This window comes from Poeciliopsis prolifica, unplaced genomic scaffold (genome assembly GCF_027474105.1).
Source record: "Poeciliopsis prolifica strain line A6 unplaced genomic scaffold, Auburn_PproV2 SCAFFOLD086, whole genome shotgun sequence".
Classification (NCBI taxonomy): Eukaryota; Metazoa; Chordata; class Actinopteri; order Cyprinodontiformes; family Poeciliidae; genus Poeciliopsis; species Poeciliopsis prolifica.
Genome location: NW_026562461.1, coordinates 977863 through 1003676, shown reverse-complemented (window position 1 = coordinate 1003676; position 25814 = coordinate 977863). Strand labels below are relative to the sequence as shown.

General features: G+C 42.3%; 1 protein-coding gene across 4 annotated transcripts in view; it reads right to left on the bottom strand.

Annotated features, from left to right (window-relative positions):
- The window catches only part of LOC129353182 (transmembrane channel-like protein 3), a 79465-nt gene that overhangs the window by 13469 nt on the left and 40182 nt on the right, over positions 1-25814 (bottom strand). For 3 of the 4 annotated variants that reach the window (XM_055022418.1, XM_055022416.1, XM_055022414.1), the window contains 3 exons: positions 6330-6458; positions 2123-2190; positions 1707-1835 (listed from right to left, as the gene is read on the bottom strand). In XM_055022418.1, the coding sequence (XP_054878393.1) occupies positions 1707-1835; positions 2123-2190; positions 6330-6458 (326 nt within the window). The remainder of the gene's footprint in view (positions 1-1706; positions 1836-2122; positions 2191-6329; positions 6459-25814) is intronic. The other variant, XM_055022417.1, reaches the window with a different exon arrangement.

Here is a 25814-nt window from a genome sequence, read left to right as displayed (position 1 = left end):
AACTTTTATCTCTCATATCTATTGATTATGATTGTTTAATAATTGTGAGTGACTTCAACATTCATATTGACAACCCCCAATACAGAGGGGCAAAATAGCTATGTGATATTCTTGATAATTTTGGTTTAACACAACATGTCAAACAAGCAACACACACTCAAGGACACACACTGGACCTGGTTATCAGTAAGGGTGTGAATATTTCCAATGTCTCTGTAACTGATGTCGCCCTGTCGGATCATTTTGCTGTTATCTTTGAAGGTTCTTTATCCTTTAATCCACTTGGACAAACAGCTACTGTCACAAAACGTTCCTTCATAGAAAACAGCAGAAACATTTAATCAAATCTACTCTTCCTCCTCACCCTTAAGCTGTAATGATGTAGATAAGTTGGTAGAAGATTTTCAGTCTAAAGTTTCATATATCATTGATTCTATTGGCCCAATTAAAGTAAATGTCTGGTAGGAAGAAATCTCCATGGAGAAAAGCACAAACAGTTCGATCTGCAAGAGAACTCTGTCGCAAAGCAGAACCAAAATGGAGTAAAACTCAAGTTCACGTTCATAATGACATCTATAAAGAAAGACTACGTAACTATCACTCAACACTAACACATGCAAGGGAGGCTTTCTTTGCAATTAAGACAATTAAGCCGAAACCTGGTAGTAATGATGGATTCTGTTCTGAACTTTCAGAGCCACATAAATACAGTTACAAAGTCGGCCTTTTATCACTTGAAGAACATCTCCAGGATTAGAGGACTAATGTCTCAGCCAGATCTAGAGAAACTCATCCATGCATTTATCTTTAGTCGCATTGATTATTGCAACAGCGTCTTCACAGGCCTGTCCAACAAATCAATCAAAGCTGATCCAGAAGCTGCTGCTCCTGTTCTCACTAAAACCAGGAAGATAGAGACATAACAGCAGTTTTAAAGTCCCTCCACTGGCTCCCTGTAGCTCAAAGAATAGATTTTAAAATACTGTTGACAGTTTATAAATCACTGGACTGCTCAGCATCACAATACATTAAAGATCTGCTGTTGTATCAACCTTCCAGACCCCTCGGGTCTTCTGGTTGTGCTCTGCATCCAGAACCAAAACCAAATGAGGAGAAGCAGCATTCAGCTTCTAGGCACCAGAAATCTGGAATAAAATTCCAGAAAAGTGTAAACAGCTGAAACACTGAATTCTCTTGAATCTCGTCTAAAACCCATCTGTTTACAGTTCCTTTTGAGTCATAATAAATGAAACCTTGATCAACATATTTGATGTGTTTGATTTTAGTGATAGAGCTCATCAAAATGTAATATTTGTTCAATTGTTAACTGTGTGGTGTTTTTTATTATGTAAAGCACCTTGAACTGCCTTGCTGTTGAAATGTGCAACACAAATGTACTTGATTTATGATTAATTGATAATCTAGACAGTTAATGATTGTAAGTGCCCAAAAAATACACAATATTCAGCATTTAAAGCAGTGTGCTCCAATTGTTTGTTTTTTTCTGTCAAATGAACCAATGGAAATTTTTGGATGTAACATGAGAGCTAAATGGGCCATAAAATTGCTGTTTTGAAAGAATTATATAAAATGTAGAATTCAACTACTTGGACATTTGCAGAATTTTATTTTTGATAAGGAGATTGTCCACATAAAATATGTATGAATGGGGGAGGATGTGTTGTGAGATTTGCAGAGGTTCTGACCTGGAAGCTCGGAAAACCTGCTGATGAGGAACATTGCAAGTGAGGACAGCCCAGCTCCTTAGATACATGAGACCAATCAGTTTCAACACATTAAAAGCAGGAAGGCATGGAGAGAAAAAGGCTCCCATCCTGATGAAAGACACGCACAAACACACACAGCATTATAAAAAAGGCATTACGCTTAGAGGGACATGGTTTCACTTCATTATCTGGGTAGTTATTTGTTTCTATCTTCTGAAATTGGCACAAAAAAAAATATATATATATATATATATATCCAGGCCAGGCACTTATGTGAAATGATTAGGTTTTTAGGGGGTCATATTCTTTTAAACAGGGTCACAGTCAGCAACAATAACTATTAGTTTTATATCAGATTCGTTTTACAAGGACTACAAATAATTGTTCAAACTTACCAGATCATTCCTTGGTTGTAAATCAAGTGCAGGACATTTTCAGCTATTTTAAATTCTCCATATTCAGGCTGCAAAAACATATCAAAAGTTTATTTTAATGGCATTACATTTGTTTCTGTAAACATTTAAAATTGGTTGATTTTTTTCTCAGTTTGGGAAATCAACACTTCAATACAGTGGGGGAAGAAGTTAGATGAAGCAAATCCATCAGTCGCAGTCCTTTTATCTGTGTTTTTTGTGGTAGCTCATTTCAAGTCTGTGATTTTAAAAATCTGGTTCAGGCTGAAAGGCTTAGTTTATTGTACACCCAATTTCCATCGATAGAAATAAAAACAGTCATTAAGCCATGGGAGAAATATACATAAGCTAGAACCCATTTGTTATCTTCACAAGCATCATCAAGACAGGAGCAAAAAGTCAGGTGTGACTTTATCTTGAATAGACACACCACACAGATCCATACAAACTAGAGATGCTCTAATCAAGTTTTTTGCTGCCGATCCCATACCGATCACCCATGATACCGATCACCTGGATTGGCTGTTCATTTTTCGCTTGAGGTATTGTGAGGGTTTTACACAAACCAGCCAGAGAGATGTTGAGTAAATTTTTAAAAAATTCTTAATTTATTACAAAAAATCCCAAAATAATTTCAAAATGATAAATTGGGCCCAAAATTGAGGTCAACATAACAAACTACAACTCAGGTAGTGACAAAAAGAACTCAAATAAAAACTGACCAAACAAACAAAACATGAAAGGAGCTTAAATAGTGGCTGATCAGACCATTGCTCCACACAAAGGGGATAATTAAACACACAAAAACAATGAAACACATTATTAAATCTTTAAATTAAATAAATATCAGAATTGGACTAACTTGCACAAAAGAACAAACATTAAAGAAATGGTCAAATTAAATTAAAGACCAAATTTCCCCTTCACCTGGCAAGCAGATGGAACGGCCCACTGAGGAAGTTCACAACCACATATGGACATCAGCTGGAGCTCACCTTTATCATTTCCCTTCTCACCTCGGCAACCCTCCTCTTGACTCAACTCTTGCCCCTCCCTGGCAGATTGCCCTGCCTGCATGAGTAAGTGCTCCTGGCACCATCCTATCTCAGCACCCCACTGGACTCGCGTATCTCTTTTGGCATTATGTCCAGGACATGATGCAGGTGTTGTAAATATTGCATCTTGTTGTAAATAAAGCTAAAGAACTGTTCTGATCTCCTGATGGTGTTTCTGCATGTGGGTTAAACAAATTCCCTAAAGCATGACACTGAGTTTAGTCTGAGACTCTGCTAAAGTCAGCTAATCACCATCTTCACTTTGAGATAAGATGGAATATCGATCATAAGTCCATCATTCAAATCCTCACCTGCTTTTCTTAAAGTAGTGATTGTGTGCAGCTCTGTTAAATATACTCAGTTACCAACTCACTGGTTGATTTCTGCAGTGAGGTCAACTCAGTATACAGGTTGATCCTCCTTGGTTTACCCTTAATCGGCATAATGTGCCAGCAGGATTCCAACTACTGGCACTTATCATGCAGAGAGAGTACGATGAGATCCTGGCAGGGGAATAGTGGTGCTGCGATCACTTCGGGGTGAGGCAGAGCCACTCCCCCAGCAGCTAGTAGTGAACAGCTTACAGCCACAGCTAACTCTGGGAGCCAAGGTTTTTTTCCATAGTCTAAAATACCTTGTTCCCCAAAGCCTATCACATTTTTTGTCATCTTGATGTATGTTATTTTTTCAAAAATTGCATACAAACTGAATTGCCTTCATTTTCATGCTAATAATGTTTTAAAACGGTGTTGTTTGCAATATGTTTACATCAGTTTAATAAATTTAGAGTGTATACCATAATTCTAAATGATAAAAAACAATTTCTTGTGAATATTTGACATCTTGAAAAAAAAAATTTTTCAAAATTGGATTTTGTTTTTCTGTGACTCAAGATCCAAAATGCTGCCACGTTATGTCCAAAAGTAAAAACTAAGTGTAAATTCATAAAGTTCATATTGTCCTGAAAAAGATTATATAACATAAGGCATTATATATAATATAATGGTTTCCATTAAGGTGAAATCAAAATTGGTCAAAAACAACCATATGTACCTGGACTCCTAAGGGTTAAACACGCCTGTCCAACTGTTCATTAACGCAAATGTTGGATCAGCCAATCACATTGCCGCAACTCAATGTTTTTAGATATGTAGATATGGCTAAGACAATCTGCTGCAGTTCAGAACAGGGAAGAAAGGAAATTTAAATGACTTAAACGTGGTATGGTTGTTGGTGCCAGGCAGGTTGGTCTGAGTATTTCAGGAACTGCTGATCTACTGGAATTTTTACCCATAACCATTAATAGAGTTTACAGAGAATGGTCCGAAAAAGAAAAAATCCAGTGAACAGTAGTTCTGTGGTCGTAAATGCCTTGTTAATGTCAGAGGACGGAGGAGAATGACAGGACTGGTTCAAGCTGATAGAAGAGTAACAGTAATTCAAATAACCACTTGCTACAACTGAGGTATGCAGAAGAACGTCTCTGAATGCACAACATGTGAAACCTTGAGGTGGATAGGCTGCAGAAGAAGACCACATCTAAGAACAGCAAACTTAGGCTACAATTTGGACAACTCCACCAAAATTGGACGATAAAAGACTGGAAGAACGTTGCAGAATCTGATCAACATCAATTTCTGCTGCAACATTCAGATGGTAGGGTCAGAATTTGCTGTCAAATTCTGACCCTGATTCATGAAAGCATGAATCCATTGTGCTGTGTATCAACAGTTCAGGGTGGTGGTAGTGTGGGGGATATTTTTCTGGCACACTTTGGGCCCATTAGTACCCAATTGTGGGTATTGTTGTTGACCATGTCCATCCCAATGACCACAGTGTAATCAACTCCTGATGGCTACTTCCAACAGCATAATGTGCAGTGTTGTAAAGCAGGAATCATTTCAGACTGGTTTCTTGAACAATGCAATGAGTTCACTGTACTCAAATGGCCTTCATAATCACCAGATCTTAGTCCAATAGAAAACCTTTGGGTTGTGATGGAACGAGAGATTTATATCATGGATGTGCAGCCAACAAATCTGCAGCAACTGTGTTATGTCATTATGTCAACATGGACCAGACTCAATGAGGAATGTTTCCAGTACCTTGTTGAATCTATGCTATGAAGGATTAAAGCAGTTCTGAAGGCAAAAGAAGATCCAATCCGGTGCTCGCAAGGTGAATCTAATAAAGTAGCCAGTGAGTGAATGTATTCATACATGAATACAGATATGAAAACTCTTGACATATGGCAAGAATATTCTTTAAAGCATATGTCAAAACAGGACAGCTGTGACACGGAACCTTGGCCTCCATGGCCAATGATAGACCAGGACTTATTGATGGAGCTGACATGAAGAGATCAGCTCTATGATGGCCATTTTAGTCTTCATGTGTAAAGAGAGGAAGATTTTGGCTATTAAGGAATATAACACAACTTGAGTATTATGTACTTCATTTTCCAATACGTGGCACAGTTAGGGCCACATTTGAAGAGATTTGGAATTGTTTTAATTTGGTTTCTTGTTTTAATAAAAGTATTCACTTTCAATATACAAATTGCCCCTTACAATTGCTTATTAATAGGAGGATAGATGAATAAACAGCTACCAACCCACCCTATATCTGCACACTTCATTTGCTTCCTGCTGCTGTATAATGGTAGATATATGTACAAAGAAATAATTAAAAGAACACTGTAAGAATGTTTTCTAATAGTCTCTCCCTCTGTGGTCATTTGTATTCAGCACAAAGTGCGATCTGGTCATGTATCCACTCAGGACACATTTACACTTCTGTCTTCAAGATCACTCGATACTGTTATTGATGTCAGGGCTGAACGGGACCTCAGTAATACCAGGCCTCTTTATGTTGCATTTTTTCCATAGATTTAGTCAGTGTCTTGTACAATTGTAATGTCATAATGGTGGATTAAATGGGTAAACCCACTCTGAACATGCAGGTACCAAATGCACAACACACTACTGACAGCCCAATGTTGTAGGTACCCCATTAACTGATCTGCCCTCTTATGGGGTATGTGCGTGTGTTCATGTGCAAGAGAATAATTGGGTATCCAAGAATGGCCTGTGTGAAAGCTTGAAATACTTAGACAATACTTTAAAACAACTTACAAACTTGCTTTCTAAGTCCCAGCAGCAGCAGTCACTCAGATACCGAACCACCAGACCCCTGATAAAGTCAATGAGCAAGATACTGGCCACTGTGAAGATCATGTCAATAATAGAAAGCTTCAACATCTCCTGAAACAGATGAACATGGAGATATTATGTTACTGCTGACATTACTACATTTTACTAAAATTGGGCATTTACATTTTTCTTACTAAGAGAATAATTAATTTGAAATTATAGCAAGTCATCTTTAGTTGAAAGAACTGAATTGTTACGCACACAAATATAATATGTATTTATACTGTCAAGACTGGGTTTTTGTGGTTGGTTTTGTGTATTTCTGGGTTTTTTCTGTTCCTCTTTTTAGTTATCAGTTATGTTTTAAGTTCATATTTTGTTTTACTCTTATTGATTATTTGTTGTTTCTAATTTTTTGTTATTTCTTTGTCATTCTTGAGTTTCTTTGTTTTAGTCCCCTTGTAGTGTTTTCTTGTTATTTTATCTAGTTACACAAGTTAGGTTTATTTCTTTGTTTAGTCCTTCTGGTTATTCTAGTTTCTGTGTTCCTAAGTTCTCTTTATTAGAGCTTGTTTCTTTGTCTCTTTTTAGTTTATCATGGCACAGTGCCACTTTAGCAACAGCTGCAGTGGCAGAATCCCTTTCTGATTCATTCATTGGGGCTGCATATCCCCTCTCTGGGTGGGGACTTGTAGTTAAGTCCCCACCGTCCTGACATCCGGGATCCTCCTTTTTGCCGTAGCATTTGTGTTGTATCTCGTCAATCTCAAGTAGTGACAGCAATTGTCGTTTGCGGATGTTGGAACACTGAGCTACTAGTTGTTTAGCGCTTAGTGTTGACTGGGGATGTTGAAGTAACCATTCCTTCCCCAGTCTTTGCATGTAACCCCTCTGACTAGGGTTACTTGAGTAGTAGCATTCAAACAGATCCAAGTTTTCGCCTCTCGCCCATTTCCATCTTGTTCCAGTAGCCCATTTGTCATCAAGGTGCTCTGGTTCCCCAGCACCTGACGCAGACCTTGTTTGGCCGGGCGACGTCTGAGGCGGCCTGTTACACATCTTAGTGTCTTTCATGATATGAGGTAGGCAGTAGCTTGAAGGTATGCATAAGGACCCAGACTGGATTCGAACCCCGCCCTCTTGGGTGAAAGACTGATTAATTATGTATTGTATCAGCTATCCTTGAAGCTATCCTTGAAGCCAACTGCAAACCACTTACACAAGTGTCCATCAAATGTGGCATATATCAAGGAGATGCTCTGTCCCCGCTACTGTTCTGCATAGGCCTGAACCCTCTCAGTCAAATTATCAACAAAAATGGGGCCAACATCAGTCACCTCCTCTACATGGATGACATCAAGCTGTACGCCAAGAGTGAGCGAGACATCGACTCACTGATCCACACCACCAGGATCTACAGCACGGACATTGGGATGTCATTCGGACTAGAGAAGTGTGGTCGGCTGATCACAAAGAGGGGGAAGGTGATCCACACAGAAGGAGTCTCACTCCCACAAGGAACAATAGCAGACATAGAGGACAGCTACAAGTAACTAGGTATACCACAAGCAAATGGCAACCTCGATGAGGCCACAAGGAAAGGAGCCACAGCTAAATACCTCCAACGAATAAGGCAAGTCCTGAGAAGCCAGCTCAATGGCAAGAACAAAATCCGTGCAATAAACAGCTATGCCCTGCCAGTAATCAGATACCCTGCTGGAATAATTAGCTGGCCAAAGGAGGAAATAAAAGCCACAGATATTAAGACTAGAAAGCTACTAACCATGCATGGAGGGTTCCATCCCAAATCCAGCCCTGAGACTGTACACGAGCCGCAAGGAAGGAGGCAGAGGACTAGTGAGTGTGAGAACCACTGTCCAGGACGAAACAACTAAGATCCATAAATACATCAGGGACAAAGCCTCAACAGACAATGTGCTCAGTGAATGTCTCAGACAACAGGGAACGGAGGTTGAGGTGCCAGAGATACCATCATGGGAGGACAAGCCCCTACATGGGATGTACCACCAGCAAATAACCCAAGTGGCTGATATCAGTAAATCCTACCAATGGCTGGAAAAAGCTGGACTCAAGGACAGCACAGAGGCCCTCATCCTGGCCGCCAGGAACAGGCCCTAAACACCAGAGCAATAGAGGCCCAGATCTACCACACCAGACAAGACCCAAGGTGTAGGTTGTGCAAGGAGGCCCCTGAGACAGTCCAGCACATCACAGCAGGGTGCAAGATACTGGCAGGGAAAGCGTACATGGAACGACATAACCAAGTGGCAGGCATAGTGTACAGAAACATCTGTGCAGAATATGGACTGGAAACCCCGAGATCAAAGTGGGAAACACCCCCAAAGGTGGTGGAGAACGCCAGAGCTAAGTTCCTGTGGGACTTCCAGATCCAGACAGACAAAATGGTAATGGCGAACCAACCAGACATTGTCGTAGTGGATAAACATCAGAGGAAAGCCGTGGTAGATGTAGCAATACCAAGTGATTGCAACATCAGGAAAAAGGAGAAACTGGAGAAATACCAGGGCCTCAGGGAAGAACTGGAGAGGGCCTGGAAGGTGAAGACCACAGTGGTGCCTGTGGTCATCGGGGCCCTCGGGGCAGTAACCCCCAAACTGGAGCAGTGGCTACAACAGATCCCAGGAACAACATCAGACATCTCAGTCCAGAAATGTGCAGCAGTCCTTGGCACAGCCAAGATACTGCAGGACCCTCAAGCTCCAGGCCTCTGGTAGAGGACCCGAGCTCAGAGGATGAGAAGAGAATCTTTATATCATATATATATATATATATATATATATATATATATATATATATATATATATATAACTGAGGAACCTTGTCAGTTTTCCAAAGTTTCAATATTACTTTTTTGGCTATTACCATGCCATACATCACCGTCATTTGCAAAGAGTAACTGCAGTTCCTCAAAGGAGAACAATGCAATCCGAGGGTCAGGAACCAACGCGCATCCATAAACCTCAGAAAACAAGTTGAAAATCTCACACCAATAATGAAAGAGCTTGGGGAATGTCCAGAACAAATGAGATAGGGAGCCATCCACTGACTTATATTTATCACATTTTGAAGATGTCGAAGGAAATATCCTATGAAACACTGAATTAACTGATGTCTTATATTGAAAGAGCACGTCCGAATCCTCCCAAAACCCTCCTCCACAGCCCTAAAGGCGTGTGTGGTAAAGTTAATTCACTCCACAAAGACGTCAACAAAACTCATGATTAATTTTTTCAATCCCGGAGAGCCCCGCAAAATTTTGTATAATTTATTTTCTTCTGGGAGAGATATGAAATTCGGAATATAAGTTTGAACATGATTTCCAACTTGTACATATCTGAAGGAATCCATATCTGGAAGAGAAAAACATCTCTTCAGCATAACAAATTAAGTAAACTTTTTGTTTATGTGCACATTTTTCAGAGTATTAAGGCCTTTTAATCTCCAATTTGTAAAGGACGTATCCAATAGTGATGGTGGAAAAGCATGGTTACAGTAAATTGGAGCATGAACTGTGGTCTCTGGTAACTTACAGTGCAACTTAATTTGTTTCCATATTTTCCAAGAGTTTAAAATGATCAAATTATTTACCCCACCAATTGCAGGAGATATTAGTACTTCGAAAAGAAGAGCCGGGAGAGAACTGTCATGAACACCACTTCTTTCACCAGCCACCCATGGGGAGGAATGTACAGACAGTTCTGGAGCATCACCTTCCTGCCAGTGTACTCTTGTATTTGCTGCCTAAATAATAATGCTGAAAACAAGTCAAACCCAATACCCCCATCTTGGTTTATGTCAGTGAATTTTTGATATTCTATGGGCTTTAAATCTCCAAACAAAAGGCAGAATTATTGAGTCTAACGATTAAAAAAAAAGCCTTTGTTAAAAAATAGGTAGACCCAGAAAAAGATATAAAAATTTAGCATTTATACGTTCCATTACTGATAGAGGAAGTGTTTTCCATTTATCAATGTCTTTTTGAAGATTCTCCACTTTTTCAAAAAAATTCTATTTCAACATTTGTTTAGGGTCCTTTGGCAGAATAACCCCAAAATATGTCAGTTTGCCCGTTATCTTAAATGATAGGTTATCTAAGAAGTCGGAAGTGAGGCTTGCATCTAATGACATAAATTCACTCTACTGTCAGTTAATAGTACAACCTGAAATCTCACCGAATGACTGAATAAGGTCTAGGAGTATTTGCACTGACTGCTCAGGATGTGATCTGAAAACCACAACATCATCAGCATACAATGAAACGTGATGGTCAATGTTTCCTGATTGAATCGATTTGATTAAGGGGTGTTTTGTAATACTGATGGCGAGGGGCTCCATAGTGACCGTGAAAAGCAAGGGGATAAGGGGCAACCCTGACTGGTTCCCCGGTGTAGCGGAAAGGGCTCCGACTTGTCCTGGTTTGTGAGGACAGAGACAGATGGATGAGCATACATTGTTTTAATCCAAGACACAAATTTAGCACCGAACCCAAACTCCTTAAGAATAGTCAGGATGCAAGGCCACGCTAATTGGTCAAATGGTTTTTCAGAATCAAGGCAAAGAGCTACTCCCTTAAACCTACTGTCATATTTATGCATAATGTTCATTAACCGTCTGATATTAAAAAATGAAAACCTATCAGGACAAATGAGAACCTATTTGGTCTGGGGTACAATAGAGGAAATATGTTTCTTTAACTTATTTGCAAGTATTTCAGTGAATATTTTAATGTCAGAATTTAATAATGAAATAGGGTGGTATGATGAAAGCTCTGTCTCCTCCCTGCCTTCTTCATGTACTAAATTTATATTGGCTTCAAACATGGTAGAGGGAAATTTACCTGAGTCAAAAGAATGAGTGAACATCCTCCAAAGGAGAGGAGCAATCCTCTCAGCATATCTTTTATAGAGTTCAATTTTAAAACCATCAAGCCCTGGGGCTTTGGCATTGGGAAATGATTTGATTACATAAAGGATGTAATGTAATCAAGTGATATCTGCGTTGAGAGCCTCTCTTGAGGCTTCACTCATCTTAGGGAGAATTAGATCTTTGAGTCAGTTTGAGATATTGCCTTTTGCCTTAGACATGTATAGTCATCCATAATATTTTTTAAAATAGTCATTTGGATCTTTTGGATCAGTTATAATTTTTCCAGCCCTGGACTTAATTTTATGTATTGCCCTGTAAACCCCGCAACTGACAGGCCAACAACCTATGGGGCTTATCACTCAGCTTTAAGTGTTTCTGCTTAATTTTGAACAACTGACAGGATGGTGTTATATTCATACTGTTGAAATAGAATTTTAAAGTAGCACAATAGTACACAAGTTAACGTTTACGTTAAGATAAACTTAGATACAAATCCAAACTAAGACAACTGGTGACTCTCTGACTGTCACAGGTTCAGAGTGAAACTGAGCTACACTCATCTTTTTCACCTGTAGAACCAGGATGTGACTCTCCAGACCCGGTTAATCTTAGCTTACCTGAGACTCCTGTTCGTACAACTTCTAGTGGCAGGGTTGTTAAATTGCCTAAACGGTATGCTGACTATACCACCTGAAGAGGTTATTCAGTTATTTTGACCTGTGCATTTTTGAGTTAGGTTTATTCTGTGAAGGTCCTGTTGGGCTTGAGTTATAATTTTTACATCAGCTAAGGCTAAAACCCACTGTTAATCTGTTACTTTGTCTTAAAAGACTCAAAGAAAGGGTGATGTAATGTAATGGTACTACTTTATGTGTAAGGTTACGTTGGAGTAGAACAAGGAAGTGACGTATGCAGTAGAGACGCTAAGAGAGAACACACTGTTCAGCAGCCCGAGATTGTGTTGGTGTTATGTTCGACATTAAAGACGTTCAAACACAATATCTGTATTGTAATACTAAAAGATTACCGAGAGTCCTATTTTCTGTTGTCTTGCCGCCCCCTTGTGGTAGTATTTGAGTTAGGTTTTGTTTAGTTCAGTCTATCCAGCATTTTTTCTGATGTGTAACGTGGTTGAGCGACAGCTTGTTCCAAGTCTTTAGCATCTTTGTCTTTTTACAGAAAAGAGAAATAAAAGTTCAGACGACGCAACGTTTGGAGTTTATTTTTTATTTTTTGTTCGCTATCTGTCTCAAGCAGATACACCTGCGTGAGGACAGAATAGTAAAAAGACAGTTACACAACCGGCTGGGAGCAGATTCACTGTCGTCGACCACGACGATAAGAACATCATGGAAGATAAGGACATCATGGAACGACGAAGGCAAACAGACTTTGAGGTCTTGTCGCAAGTCGCAGCGTCCAAGTCGTCAGGGAGAACGAGTAAGTCCTCAGCCAGTGCAGCAGCTACCAAAGCTAAAGCTAAAGCACAAGCAGCCCTGATAGAAGCTAAGTATGCAGCTCAAGAAGCAGAGATGATGAAACAAAAAGCCCGCATTGAAGCTGAAAATCAGAAAATGTTAGCTGAAGCGGAACAGCGCAAAGCAGAGTTGGGGCAAATCTGTACGTCCTAAAACTAAACAGGAGTGCAAAAGCAGCCTCAGCAGAAGCTGCAGTCTATGAAGCCGCAGCAGCATCAGAGGTGGATTCACTTGAAGAAAGAAGCCAGATTTATCCGGAAGATCGCACTCAACGCACGAGTGAGTACGTGCACCCACTACGTGACACTAAACGCTCAGCAGCAAGCTCCAGTCTCACAACAATATCCTGCCATGCCCATGAGTGCAGAACGAGTTCATTCTGACCCAACTCCGTGGTTTCCTAATCATAACGAAGTGCCTCGTTTATCTGAGCTCTGCATTAAAGACGAAGAAAGGCCTGGTGCAGAAAACAGAGCCTACCTACCTCATCTTCCTACGCCAATGTCACCAACATCCAGTTTACGAGATTATCCATGTGAACCAGCTCAAGTAGCTGATCTCTCCAAATACCTCGTCAGAAGAGAGATAGTAAGCTCTGGGTTGCTAAAATTTGATGACCATCCAGAAAACTACTGGGCCTGGAAAACTTTGTTCCAAGACATTGCTGGAGAGCTTAACTTAACAGCACGGGAAGAACTTGACCTCCTGATAAAGTGGTTAGGTCCAAACTCATCACCACAAGCCTTGCGTATCAGGTCAGTCCATGTCCACAATCCGTCATTAGGTGTCGCTATGGTGTGGCAAAGGCTAGATGATACATATGGTTCCCCTGAGATTATAGAAAATGCACTTCTGCTAAAGCTAGAGACTTTTCCAAAAATATCCAACAAAGAAAATCAGCGTCTTAGAGAACTGGGGGATATTTTAATGGAGATTCAGGCAGCTAAGTCAGGTGGAAAATTACTAGGTTTAGCCTACCTAGACACCCAGAGGGGTTAACCCTATTGTGGAAAAGCTTCCTTATGCCTTACAAGAACGCTGGATTACACAGGGTTCTAAATACAAGGAAGAACATAATGTTTCCTTTCCACCCTTCAGCTTCTTTGTAAGTTTTATATGTAGTCAAGCAAAAACACGTAATGATCCAAGTTTTATGTTCTCTACATGTGGTGTTATGACTCATGTAAAGGCAGAGAAACCATTAAGGCACAACAACACTTACAAAACAGTGTCAGTGAGAAAAACTGAAGTTGCGGTCGCACCTGCAGTCATCAACAGTGTATCAGAAAAGAAACCAGAGGAACCAGCAGAGAGGTGCCCAATACACTGTAAGCCACATCCCTTGGCAAAGTGTCGTGGTTTTAGAATGAAACACTTAGATGAGAGGAAAGCTTATCTAAAAGAAAACTCCATTTGTTTTCGTTGTTGCTCATCCACTAAGCACTTAGCCAAGACTGTAAGTTTCTGTGAAGTGCAAAGAATGCAACAGCGACAAGCACCTAACTGCTTTACATCCTGGTCCTGCTCCTTGAGTTACAGAGGTGGATGCAACACAGCAAGAGCAAGGCGGGGAGCAAGAAAATAGTCCATCCCCGGAGGTTACGTCAAAATGTACAGAGATCTGTGACACAACTCATGGACTCAGATCCTGTTCAAAAATCTCATTAGTGAAAGTGTACCCTATTAACGATCCCAACAAGGCCCAAAGGATGTATGTGGTTTTGGACGACCAAAGCAACCGATCTCTTGCAAAGTCAGCCTTCTTCGACATGTTTGGCATTGATGCAGTCGCTACCACTTATACTCTGAGGACTTGTGGAGGAATAAAAGAGGCAACAGGACGAAAGGCTAACAATTTTTGTTACGTCTTTGGATGGAAAGACTCATGTAGCTCTCCCACCTCTTTTAGAATGCAATACTATGCCAGATGATCGCTCAGAAATTCCTACTGACATTGTGCAGTATTTCCCCCATCTAGCTCCCATTGCAGGGGAAATACCTCCAATGGAGCCAGACACGCCCATCCTTCTCTTATTGGGGAGAGATGTCCTAAGTGTCCATAAAGTACGCGAACAGCACAATGGTCCGCACAACACACCTTATGCCCAGCGACTAGATTTGGGCTGGGTTATCGTAGGTGAAGTGTGTCTTGGAGGGCACACAAACAAACTAAGGTGAACGTGTACAAAACAAATGTGCTAAAAAATGGACGCACTTCTTTTCTTGAACCTTGTCCTGGTGAAATTCACATCAAAGAGAGGTTCACTGATCCCATTCAGCAAACTATATTGGACATCACACAAACAGCTGCAGTCAAACCAACTGACAATCTGGGGCTTAATGTGTTCCAAAAGAACCCTGATGATGACAAAACAGCCTTGTCTATTGAAGACAAGATCTTTCTTGAAATCATGGACAGAGAGGTTTATTTGGACAATGAAAATCACTGGGTGGCACCACTACCATTCCGTACCCTACGTCCTCTACTTCCTAACAACAGAGAACAGGCTTTGAAGCGTCTTACTGTTCTGTTACGGACACTGGAGAAAAGAAAAGTCATGAAACAACAATTCACTGAATTCATGCAAAAGATTTTTGATAATGACCAAGCTGAAGAAGCACCACCACTCAAACCAGGGGAAGAATGCTGGTACCTACCAACATTTGGAGTGTACCACCCCCAGAATACGGGGAAAATACGTGTTGTGTTTGACTCAAGTGCCTCATACAAGGGTGTTTCACTAAACGACATTCTACTTAGGGGGCCTGACTTAAACAACACATTGCTGGGTGTTCTACTGCGCTTTAGGCAAAAACGAGTTGCAGTTACTGTAGATGTTGAGCAGATGTTTTACTGCTTCAGAGTCAAAGAAAGCCACAGAAATTACCTTCGGTTTCTATGGTTCCAAGATAATGACCTTAGCAAAAAAATCATGGAGTTTCGCATGAAGGTGCCGGTTTTTGGCAACAGTCCTTCTCCGGCTATTGCAATCTATGGTCTCAGACGAGCAGCTGAGCTTGGAGAAGAAGAATATGGTTCCAACACAAAACAGTTTGTCTTCCGGAACTTCTATGTGGATGATGGACTGGCTTCAGTAGACAATGAAAGGGAAGCCATCGAACTCCTAACACAAGCTAGGAACATGTTGGCAGAGTCAAATATAAGGCTTCACAAAATAGCCTCAAATGTCAGTCATGTGATGAACGCATTTCCTCCAGAAGAAAGAGCAACTGACCTCAAAGATTTGGATTTGGATGTTGACCCTCTCCCTCTTCAGCGAAGTCTTGGAGTGAGCTGGAACTTGGAAAATGACTGCTTCACATTTCGAGTTGCTTAACAAACAAACCTTTCACTCGAAGAGGAATACTTTCTGTTGTCAACAGCCTCTATGATCCTTGGATTTGCGGCCCAGTTACAATCCAAGGAAAGGCACTGTACAGAAAGTTGACTATTGGACAGCAAGATTGGGATGAGCCTTTACCAGCAGACCGAGAGGCAGAGTGGTTAAGGTGGTCTGATTCACTTACCACTCTTGAACATCTCCAAATCCATAGACCATTTGTTGGAGTGTCAGCATCCCAGACTCAGAGAAAGGAACTATGCATCTTCTCAGATGCTTCAACAACAGCAATAGCAGCTGTAGCATACCTTAGGGTTTTTGACACTGGTCGCCAATGTCATGTTGGGTTTTGTCATGGCAAATCTAAGCTGGCACCATCATCTGCCCACACTATCCCACGCTTAGAATTATGTGCAGCTGTATTGGCAGTGGAACTGTCTCAAGTGATCATAGATGAAAGTGACATTGAGTTTAATGAAGTGAACTTCTACACAGACAGCCGAATAGTTCTAGGCTACATCCATAATGACACCCGCAGATTCTATGTATATGTGGCTAACAGAGTCGCTCAGATTCGCAAGTCTACCAAACCAGACCAGTGGCATTTTGTCACTACTGACCAACTCTGCAGATCATGGGACATGAGCTGTATTAGCAACTCAACTGCAACAGACTACCTGGCTCTCTGGACCTCATTTTTCTCACACTGTCTGAGACCGAGTCAAAGATCCAGAACAGTACAAAGAGACTTTTGACCTTGTCCAGCCTTCAACAGATGTTGAAATTCGTCCTCAAGTAATTTCCCTAGCAACTAAAGCAGAGGAAAGGGCTTGGATCCCACAGGTTTGCTCGTTTCTCAAGCTGGAAATCTGTAGTAAGAGCAATCAAATCTCTCATTCATGTTGCTAAGTCATTCTCTAAAGTTTCAGGCACATGTAAAGGTTGGCACAGCTGCAATCTTGCCAGTACCACAGAAATCTCACAAGCAAACAGCAATCATTCAGTGTGTTCAAGTGAGACTTACAAAGAGTTTGAAAGTCTTAAAAAGGAACAGACATCTCCTCACACAGTCCTCTTGCAAAACTCAAGCCTATTGTTGATGGTGGGTTGTTAAAGGTCGGAGGACGCTTGCAAGCAGCAGATCTTCCAGATGTGGAAAAACACCCTGTGATAATTCCAGGTAATCATCATGTTTGCCGTTCTTTAGTTCGATATTATCACAGCCAAGTTGCTCACCAAGGCAGACAGTTCACTGAAGGTGCTCTGCGCTCAGCAGGATTATGGATTATTGGTGGCAAGAGGTTAATTTACAGTACTTCACAAATGTGTAACTTGTAGGAAACTTAGAGGTCGCACAGAAGTGCAGAAAATGGCTAGTTTGCCCTCTGACAGACTTGCAGTTGACCCTCCGTTTACCCATGTAGGCCTGGATGTCTTCGGACCTTGGAATGTCAAGTCTCCTCGCACAAGGGCAAATAACACCGATTGTAAAAGATGGGCAGTAATGTTCACCTGCCTCAGTACCAGGGCCGTGCATATAGAGGTCATAGAGACAATGTCAACTTCGAGTTTCATAAACGCCTTACGGCGTTTCCTCTCAATCAGAGGACCTGTCAAACACTTACGGTCAGACCAAGGGACAAACTTTGTTGGCGCGTGCAATGAGTTACAAATCAATGCTCAAGACCCAGAGATCACAAGTTATCTACGGGACAAAGGCTGCACCTGGACATTCAACGCCCCACATTCCTCTCACATGGGAGGAGTCTGGGAGAGAATGATTGGACTCGTTCGACGCATTCTTGATGGCTTGTTATCACGAACTTCAACCACCCGCCTCACACATGAGGTTTTGGTCACCCTCATGGCAGAGGTCATGGCTATAATAAATGCCAGACCCTTAGTTCCAGTTTCAAATGATCCTGAAGCACCTGAAGTTCTCTCACCCGCAATGCTTCTAACGCAGAAAGCTGGTGTTGTTCCTACACCACCTGGAGATTTTGAACTCAAAGACCTTTACAGGCCCAGTGGTGGCAAGTTCAGGGTCTTGCAGATTGTTTTTGGAAAAGGAGACAAGAGTATCTTCATACACTGCAGACAAGGCAAAAGTGGACAGAAGAAAGGCGAAATGTTCTCCTGAAAGATAACCAAGTAAAACGCAATGAGTGGCCTATTGGTGTTGTGGTCAATCCCATTCCCAGTGGGGACAACAGGGTGAGGAAAGTTGAGGTTAACATTGTGAAACAAGGTACTGTTAAAACGTATCTTAGGCCTGTTAATGATGTAATAGTACTTTTATCCGACACTACCCACAAATGTTTGAATCAGAGTGGTATATTTCCTTATATACCAGACGGGAGTGTATTGTAATACTAAAAGATTACCGAGAGTCCTATTTTCTGTTGTCTTGCCGCCCCCTTGTGGTAGTATTTGAGTTAGGTTTTGTTTAGTTCAGTCTATCCAGCATTTTTTCTGATGTGTAACGTGGTTGAGCGACAGCTTGTTCCAAGTCTTTAGCATCTTTGTCTTTTTACAGAAAAGAGAAATAAAAGTTCAGACGACGCAACGTTTGGAGTTTATTTTTTATTTTTTGTTCGCTATCTGTCTCAAGCAGATACACCTGCGTGAGGACAGAATATCGGTGACATCCTTGACTCAGCATAACACTACAGTTCCCTAGTGCTCCCCCAGTGGGCAGGAAACCAAACTATCGTTACTATAGATATACAGTAGAAACTAATCTCACAACAGTGTCTAAGAATTCAGAAATTTTATCGTCTAGGAATTTACAAAATGTCTCCTCTGATAGCAAGGATTGGTGGAAGAGCCAGGAATACTGTTGTTTCTTATGGTTAAGGTCGAGAGTCAGTGACACTGGAGAGTGGTCTTAGATCAAGAATATATGGTATTTTGAATAGGACTTATGCGCATTTGAAAAAAAGGAATAATCCCTCTCTGCTGCCTCCAGGCATCAACCAGATTTGTTGAGGTCATAAGGGTGTTCAAAACCACAGAGGAGGAGGAGGGTGGCTGTCTTGTTTGAGCTGACCTGTCCAGGTAGGTGTCAAGCACCCCGTTAAAATCCCCTCCCAAAATTAGATGAGTATTGCCCAGGTCAGGAAGCAAATTGAATATTTTTCTAAAGAAGCGCGGGTCATCAGAATTAGGGCCATATACGTTAAGGAGCGTGAAAGAAAGGAGTATAAATAGCCTGTTACCAATATAAATCTACTACTTGGGTCAGTCACAGTGGGAATGTGTCTAAAAGGAACTGTTCTACAAATCAGAATTGCCACCCCTCGAGCTTTACCTGAAAAAGTAGACTGGAAAATTTGGTTTGCCCAACTGCATCTAAATAACCTCTCTCTGCTTGGTGTTATGTGTGTTTCTTGAAGGTATACAATGTCTGCTGATAAGAACTTTAGGTGAGAAAATACTTTAGCCCTTTTCAGGACATGCCCCAAGCCCTTAACATTCCAACTTCTGAAGTTTATACCACAGCACTGTGAAGATGTGTTATGGTACACAGAAATTTTTCAATGGAATGGCCTGGAACCCCTCATGTGTTAGTCTGACAATGTATTGCAGCATGTAGAATGTTCTTTGGACAAGAAAAAAAAAGCAAAAAAGTTATCTCCTTCCCCATCCCACTTTTCCAAACAAAGCGAGAATAAAAACCCCACATAGCAAAATAGAGGAAGCCATACAAATACCGAACTAACTCTGCAAAAGACTCCTCTATCCACTCAAATTGAACAGACTTAGATTATGGTACAAACATCAAGCTGTTATAAAAGTAATTCTGGTCCCTAATGACTCAAAACAATGAGCACATACCACAGTGGCTCTAACCACTAGATACTCAGTGACTCTGTAAGGATTCTGCAAAGATCTCTGCATCCTGCGAAGAGGGTAATGTCTTATCCGTAGAGCCAATGGTGACCCATAAGCATGCAGGATACATGTTATGTCTTTGACATTTGATGTGACCCCATGAGTGGTACGCCCTTACTTCCAAGTTGTTATAGCTCACAGCCTTTATCTAAGTCTTATAACAATTTTAGTAGCACAGAATACATTAAGCCCTTTAGGTGCTCCGTTTTAGTTGTTTTCTGTCTAATTTATATTTTATTTACTTTCTGTTACCTCTGTTTATTTTTTTTAGTTATCTACATTTTATCTACAAACTTATGGAAATAATTGCTGGGTTTTGTGCGTCTTGTTTTATTTTAGGTTCTTGTTTGGTCATTTATTAGTTTGTGCTCATTTTCCAAAGTACTGTCTCAAGTATGATTTGAATGTTTATGTATGGTGTTCATTGTTTTGGTCCAAATCTGAAATAAATCAATTAAAACAAGAAGCTTACTGAACATTTCAAAATAAAAGCCTTAATATTCCTCTCAGGTTAACAATAAAATAACATTAGCAAAGAGCAACAATATTAGCATTTCACTGCCTCCCACTAATGCAATAACCAATAATCCTTGTGCACAAGGAGATATATATATATATATATATATATATATATATATATGACTGCTGACTGGATAGCTCAATACATAAGGCATCAGTATATATATAGGCTCCAAGCCTCCAGCCACCTAAAGAGATACACAAGGGAGAATGAATCCAGAAGGATTAACCGGCTCTTCTCCACTCAACCAGCTAAGGTGTACTCTCAATGGCAGGGTAACAATAACAACAGAGCAGACCACCTAGGCTGGAGACGGAACAATACTGGAAAGGCATATGGGAAAGGGAGGCGTCCCACAACAGCAATGCACAGTGGCTGATCTCTCTACGAGGGACCACAGCAACCTCCCTGAGCAAGCCCCGGTAACCATCACTGTGACAGATGTCCAAGAAAGAGTCTCAGGTATGAAAAACTGGACAGGACCAGGGCCTGACATGATCCATGCCTACTGGCTAAAGAAACTCACTGCTCTCCATGACTGGCAGCCCAAATGAACCAGCTGCTACAAAGTGGGACTCACCCTGAATGGTTAACTGAAGGGCGGACAATCCTAATCCAGAAGGATCCATCAAAGGGTCTAGTCCCACCCAACTACCGACCAATAACCTGCCTCTCCACAACCTGGAAGCTCATGTCAGGCATCATAGCGGCCAAGATAAGCAAACACATGGATAAACACATGAGCACGGCACAGAAGGGTATCGGTGTAAATACCAGAGGACCAAACACCAACTCCTCGTAGACCGCACAGTTGCCCGAGACTGCAAAACCCGACACACCAACCTGTGCATGGCTTGGATTGATTACAAGAAAGCCTATGACTCAATGCTGCATACTTGGATCATTGAATGCTTAGAGATGTATAACATCAACAGGACTCTGAGCCTTCATTGCAAACTCGATGAGGCTGTGGAAAACCACCCTTGAAGCCGACTGCAAACCACTTGCACAAGTGTCCATCAAATGTGGCATATACCAAGGAGATGCCCTGTCCCCGCTACTGTTCTGCATAGGCCTGAACCCCCTCAGCCAAGTTATCAACAAGACTGGCTACGGATACAGACTCAAAAATGGGGCCAATATCAGTCACCTACTCTACATGGATGACATCAAGCTGTATGCCAAGAGTGAGCGAGACATCGACTCACTGATCCACACCACCAGGATCTACAGCACTGACATTGGGATGTCATTCGGATTAGAGAAGTGTGGTCGGCTGATCACAAAGAGGGGGAAGGTGATCCGCACAGAAGGAGTCTCACTCCCACAAGGAACAATAGCAGACATAGAGGACAGTTACAAGTACCTAGGTATACCACAAGCAAATGGCAACCTCGATGAGGCCACAAGGAAAGGAGCCACAGCTAAATACCTCAATGGCAGCTCAATGGCAAGAACAATGGCAAGAACAAAATCCGTGCCTTGCCAGTAATCAGATACCCTGCTGGAATAATTAGCTGGCCAAAGGAGGAGATAAAAGCCACAGATATTAAGACCAGAAAGCTACTAACAATGCATGGAGGGTTCCATCCCAAATCCAGCACGCTGAGACTGTACACGAGCCGCAAGGAAGGAGGCAGAGGACTAGTGAGTGTGAGAACCACTGTCCAGGACGAAACAACTAAGATCCATAAATACATCAGGACAAAGCCTCAACAGACAATGTGCTCAGTGAATGTCTCAGACAACAGGGAACGGAGGTTGAGGTGCCAGAGATACCATCATGGGAGGACAAACCCCTACATGGGATGTACCACCAGCAAATAACCCAAGTGGCTGATATCAGTAAATCCTACCAATGGCTGGAAAAAGCTGGACTCAAGGACAGCACAGAGGCCCTCATCCTGGCCGCCCAGGAACAGGCCCTAAACACCAGAGCAATAGAGGCCCAGATCTACCACACCAGACAAGACCCAAGGTGTAGGTTGTGCAAGGAGGCCCCTGAGACAGTCCAGCACATCACAGCAGGGTGCAAGATACTGGCAGGGAAAGCGTACATGGAGCGACATAATCAAGTGGCAGGCATAGTGTACAGAAACATCTGTGCAGAATATGGACTGGAAACCCCGAGATCAAAGTGGGAAACACCCCCAAAGGTGGTGGAGAACGCCAGAGCTAAGATCCTGTGGGACTTCCAGATCCAGACAGACAAAATGGTAATGGCGAACCAACCAGACATTGTCGTAGTGGATAAACATCAGAGGAAAGCCCGTTGTGGTAGATGTAGCAATACCAAGTGATTGCAACATCAGGAAAAAGGAGCACGAGAAACTAGAGAAATACCAGGGCCTCAGGGAAGAACTGGAGAGGGCCTGGAAGGTGAAGACCACAGTGGTGCCTGTGGTCATCGGGGCCCTCGGGGCAGTAACCCCCAAACTGGAGCAGTGGCTACAACAGATCCCGGAACAACATCTGACATCTCAGTCCAGAAATGTGCAGTCCTTGGCACAGCCAAGATACTGCGCAGAACCCTCAAGCTCCCAGGCCTCTGGTAGAGGACCCGAGCTCAGAGGATAAGAACCACCCACGGTGGGTGAGAAGGGAATTTTATATATATATATATATATTATATATATATATATATATATATATATATATATATAAAATATAAAGATTCTCTTCTCATCCTCTGAGCTTGGGTCCTCTACCAGAGGCCTGGGAGCTTGAGGGTCCTGCAGTATCTTGGCTGTGCCAAGGACTGCTGCACATTTCTGGACTGAGATGTCTGATGTTGTTCCTGGGATCTGTTGTAGCCACTGCTCCAGTTTGGGGTTACTGCCCGAGGGCCCCGATGACCACAGGCACCACTTGGTCTTCACCTTCCAGGCCCTCTCCAGTTCTTCCCTGAGGCCCTGGTATTTCTCCAGTTTCTCCTTTTTCCTGATGTTGCAATCACTTGGTATTGATACATCTACCACAATGGCTTTCCTCTGTTGTTTATCCACTACGACAATGTCTGGTTTATATATATATATATATATATATATATATATATATATATATATATATATATATATATATGACTGGATAGCTCAATACATAAGGCGTCAGTATATCACCCGAGAGGGCAGGGTTCGAATCCAGTCTGGGTCCTTAGGCAAGACCCTTCAAGCTACTGCCTACCTCATACCATGAGAGATACTAAGTTGCATAACATGCCGGCTCAGACGTCGCCCGGCCAAACAAGGTCTGCGTCAGGTGTTGGGGAACCAGAGCACCTTGATGACAAATGGGCTACTGGAACAAGACGGAAATGGGCGAGATGAAAATGTGGATCTGTTGGAATGCTACTACTCAAGTAACCCTAGTGAGAGAGGTTACATGCAAAGACTGGGGAAGGAATGGTTACTTCGACATCCCCAGTCAACACTAAGCGCTAAACAACTAGTAGCTCAGTGTTCCAACATCCGCAAACGGCAACTGCTATCACAACTTGAGATTGACGAGATACAACACAAATGCTACGGCAAAAGGGAGGAACCCGGATGTCAGGACTGTGGGGACTTAACTACAAGTCCCCACCCAGTGAGGGGATACACGGCCCCAATGAGCGAAACAGAGCTGAACAAGACAGCTGCTGACCTGAGAGAGAGAATCATGGCCCGAATGACAACCAGGCCTCCTCGGCGCCAATTACAACGGCTGAGTGAAGTACCATCAGAAAGTCTCATTGAGAATGTGAATGCAGCATTGAGAACGATCCCTACCAACACCATAACAGAAACCAATGAGCTGATCTACAACTCAGCATCAGTGATCCTTGAGATACTTGGCTATAAGAGCAACCATGAGACCCAATACCCACCATGGAAAAGACGGTTAGAGGCTAAAATCAAGGTAACAAGGAGGGAAGTGAGCCAACTGTCAGAGCTCCACAAGGGTACAATGAAAAGACCAGTACCCAGAAAGTACAGCCAGATGCCCATACCTGAAGCACTCGAGACTGCCAAACAGAGGCTCCAAGCCTTGGCCAGCCGCCTAAACACAAGGGAGAATGAATCCAGAAGGATTAACCGGCTCTTCTCCACTCAACCAGCTAAGGTGTACTCTCAATGGCAGGGTAATAACAACAGAGCAGACCCACCAAGGCTGGAGACTGAACAATACTGGAAAGGCATATGGGAAAGGGAGGCGTCCCACAACAGCAATGCACAGTGGCTGATCTCTCTACGAGAGGACCACAGCAACCTCCCTGAGCAAGCCCCGGTAACCATCACTGTGACAGATGTTCAAGAAAGAGTCTCAGGTATGAAAACTGGACAGCACCAGGGCCTGACATGATCCATGCCTACTGGCTAAAGAAACTCACTGCTCTCCATGAGCGACTGGCAGCCCAAATGAACCAGCTGCTACAAAGTGGGACTCACCCTGAATGGTTAACTGAAGGGCGAACAATCCTAATCCAGAAGGATCCATCAAAGGGTCCAGTCCCACCCAACTACCGACCAATAACCTGCCTCTCCACAACCTGGAAGCTCATGTCAGGCATCATAGCGGCCAAGATAAGCAAACACATGGATAAACACATGAGCACGGCACAGAAGGGTATCGGTGTAAATACCAGAGGAGCCAAACCAACTCCTCGTAGACCGCACAGTTGCCCGAGACTGCAAAACCCGACACACCAACCTGTGCATGGCTTGGATTGATTACAAGAAAGCCTATGACTCAATGCCGCATACTTGGATCATTGAATGCCTAGAGATGTATAACATCAACAGGATTCTGAGAGCCTTCATTGCAAACTCGATGAGGCTGTGGAAAACCACCCTTGAAGCCAACTGCAAACCACTTGCACAAGTGTCCATCAAATGTGGCATATACCAAGGAGATGCCCTGTCCCCGCTACTGTTCTGCATAGGCCTGAACCCCCTCAGCCAAATTATCAACAAGACTGGCTACGGATACCGACTCAAAAATGGGGCCAACATCAGTCACCTCCTCTACATGGATGACATCAAGCTGTATGCCAAGAGTGAGCGAGACATCGACTCACTGATCCACACCACCAGGATCTACAGCACTGACATTGGGATGTCATTCGGACTAGAGAAATGTGGTCGGATGGTCACAAAGAGGGGGAAGGTGATCCACACAGAAGGAGTCTCACTCCCACAAGGAACAATAGCAGACATAGAGGACAGTTACAAGTACCTAGGTATACCACAAGCAAATGGCAACCTCGATGAGGCCACAAGGAAAGGAGCCACAGCTAAATACCTACAACGAATAAGGCAAGTCCTGAGAAGCCAGCTCAATGGCAAGA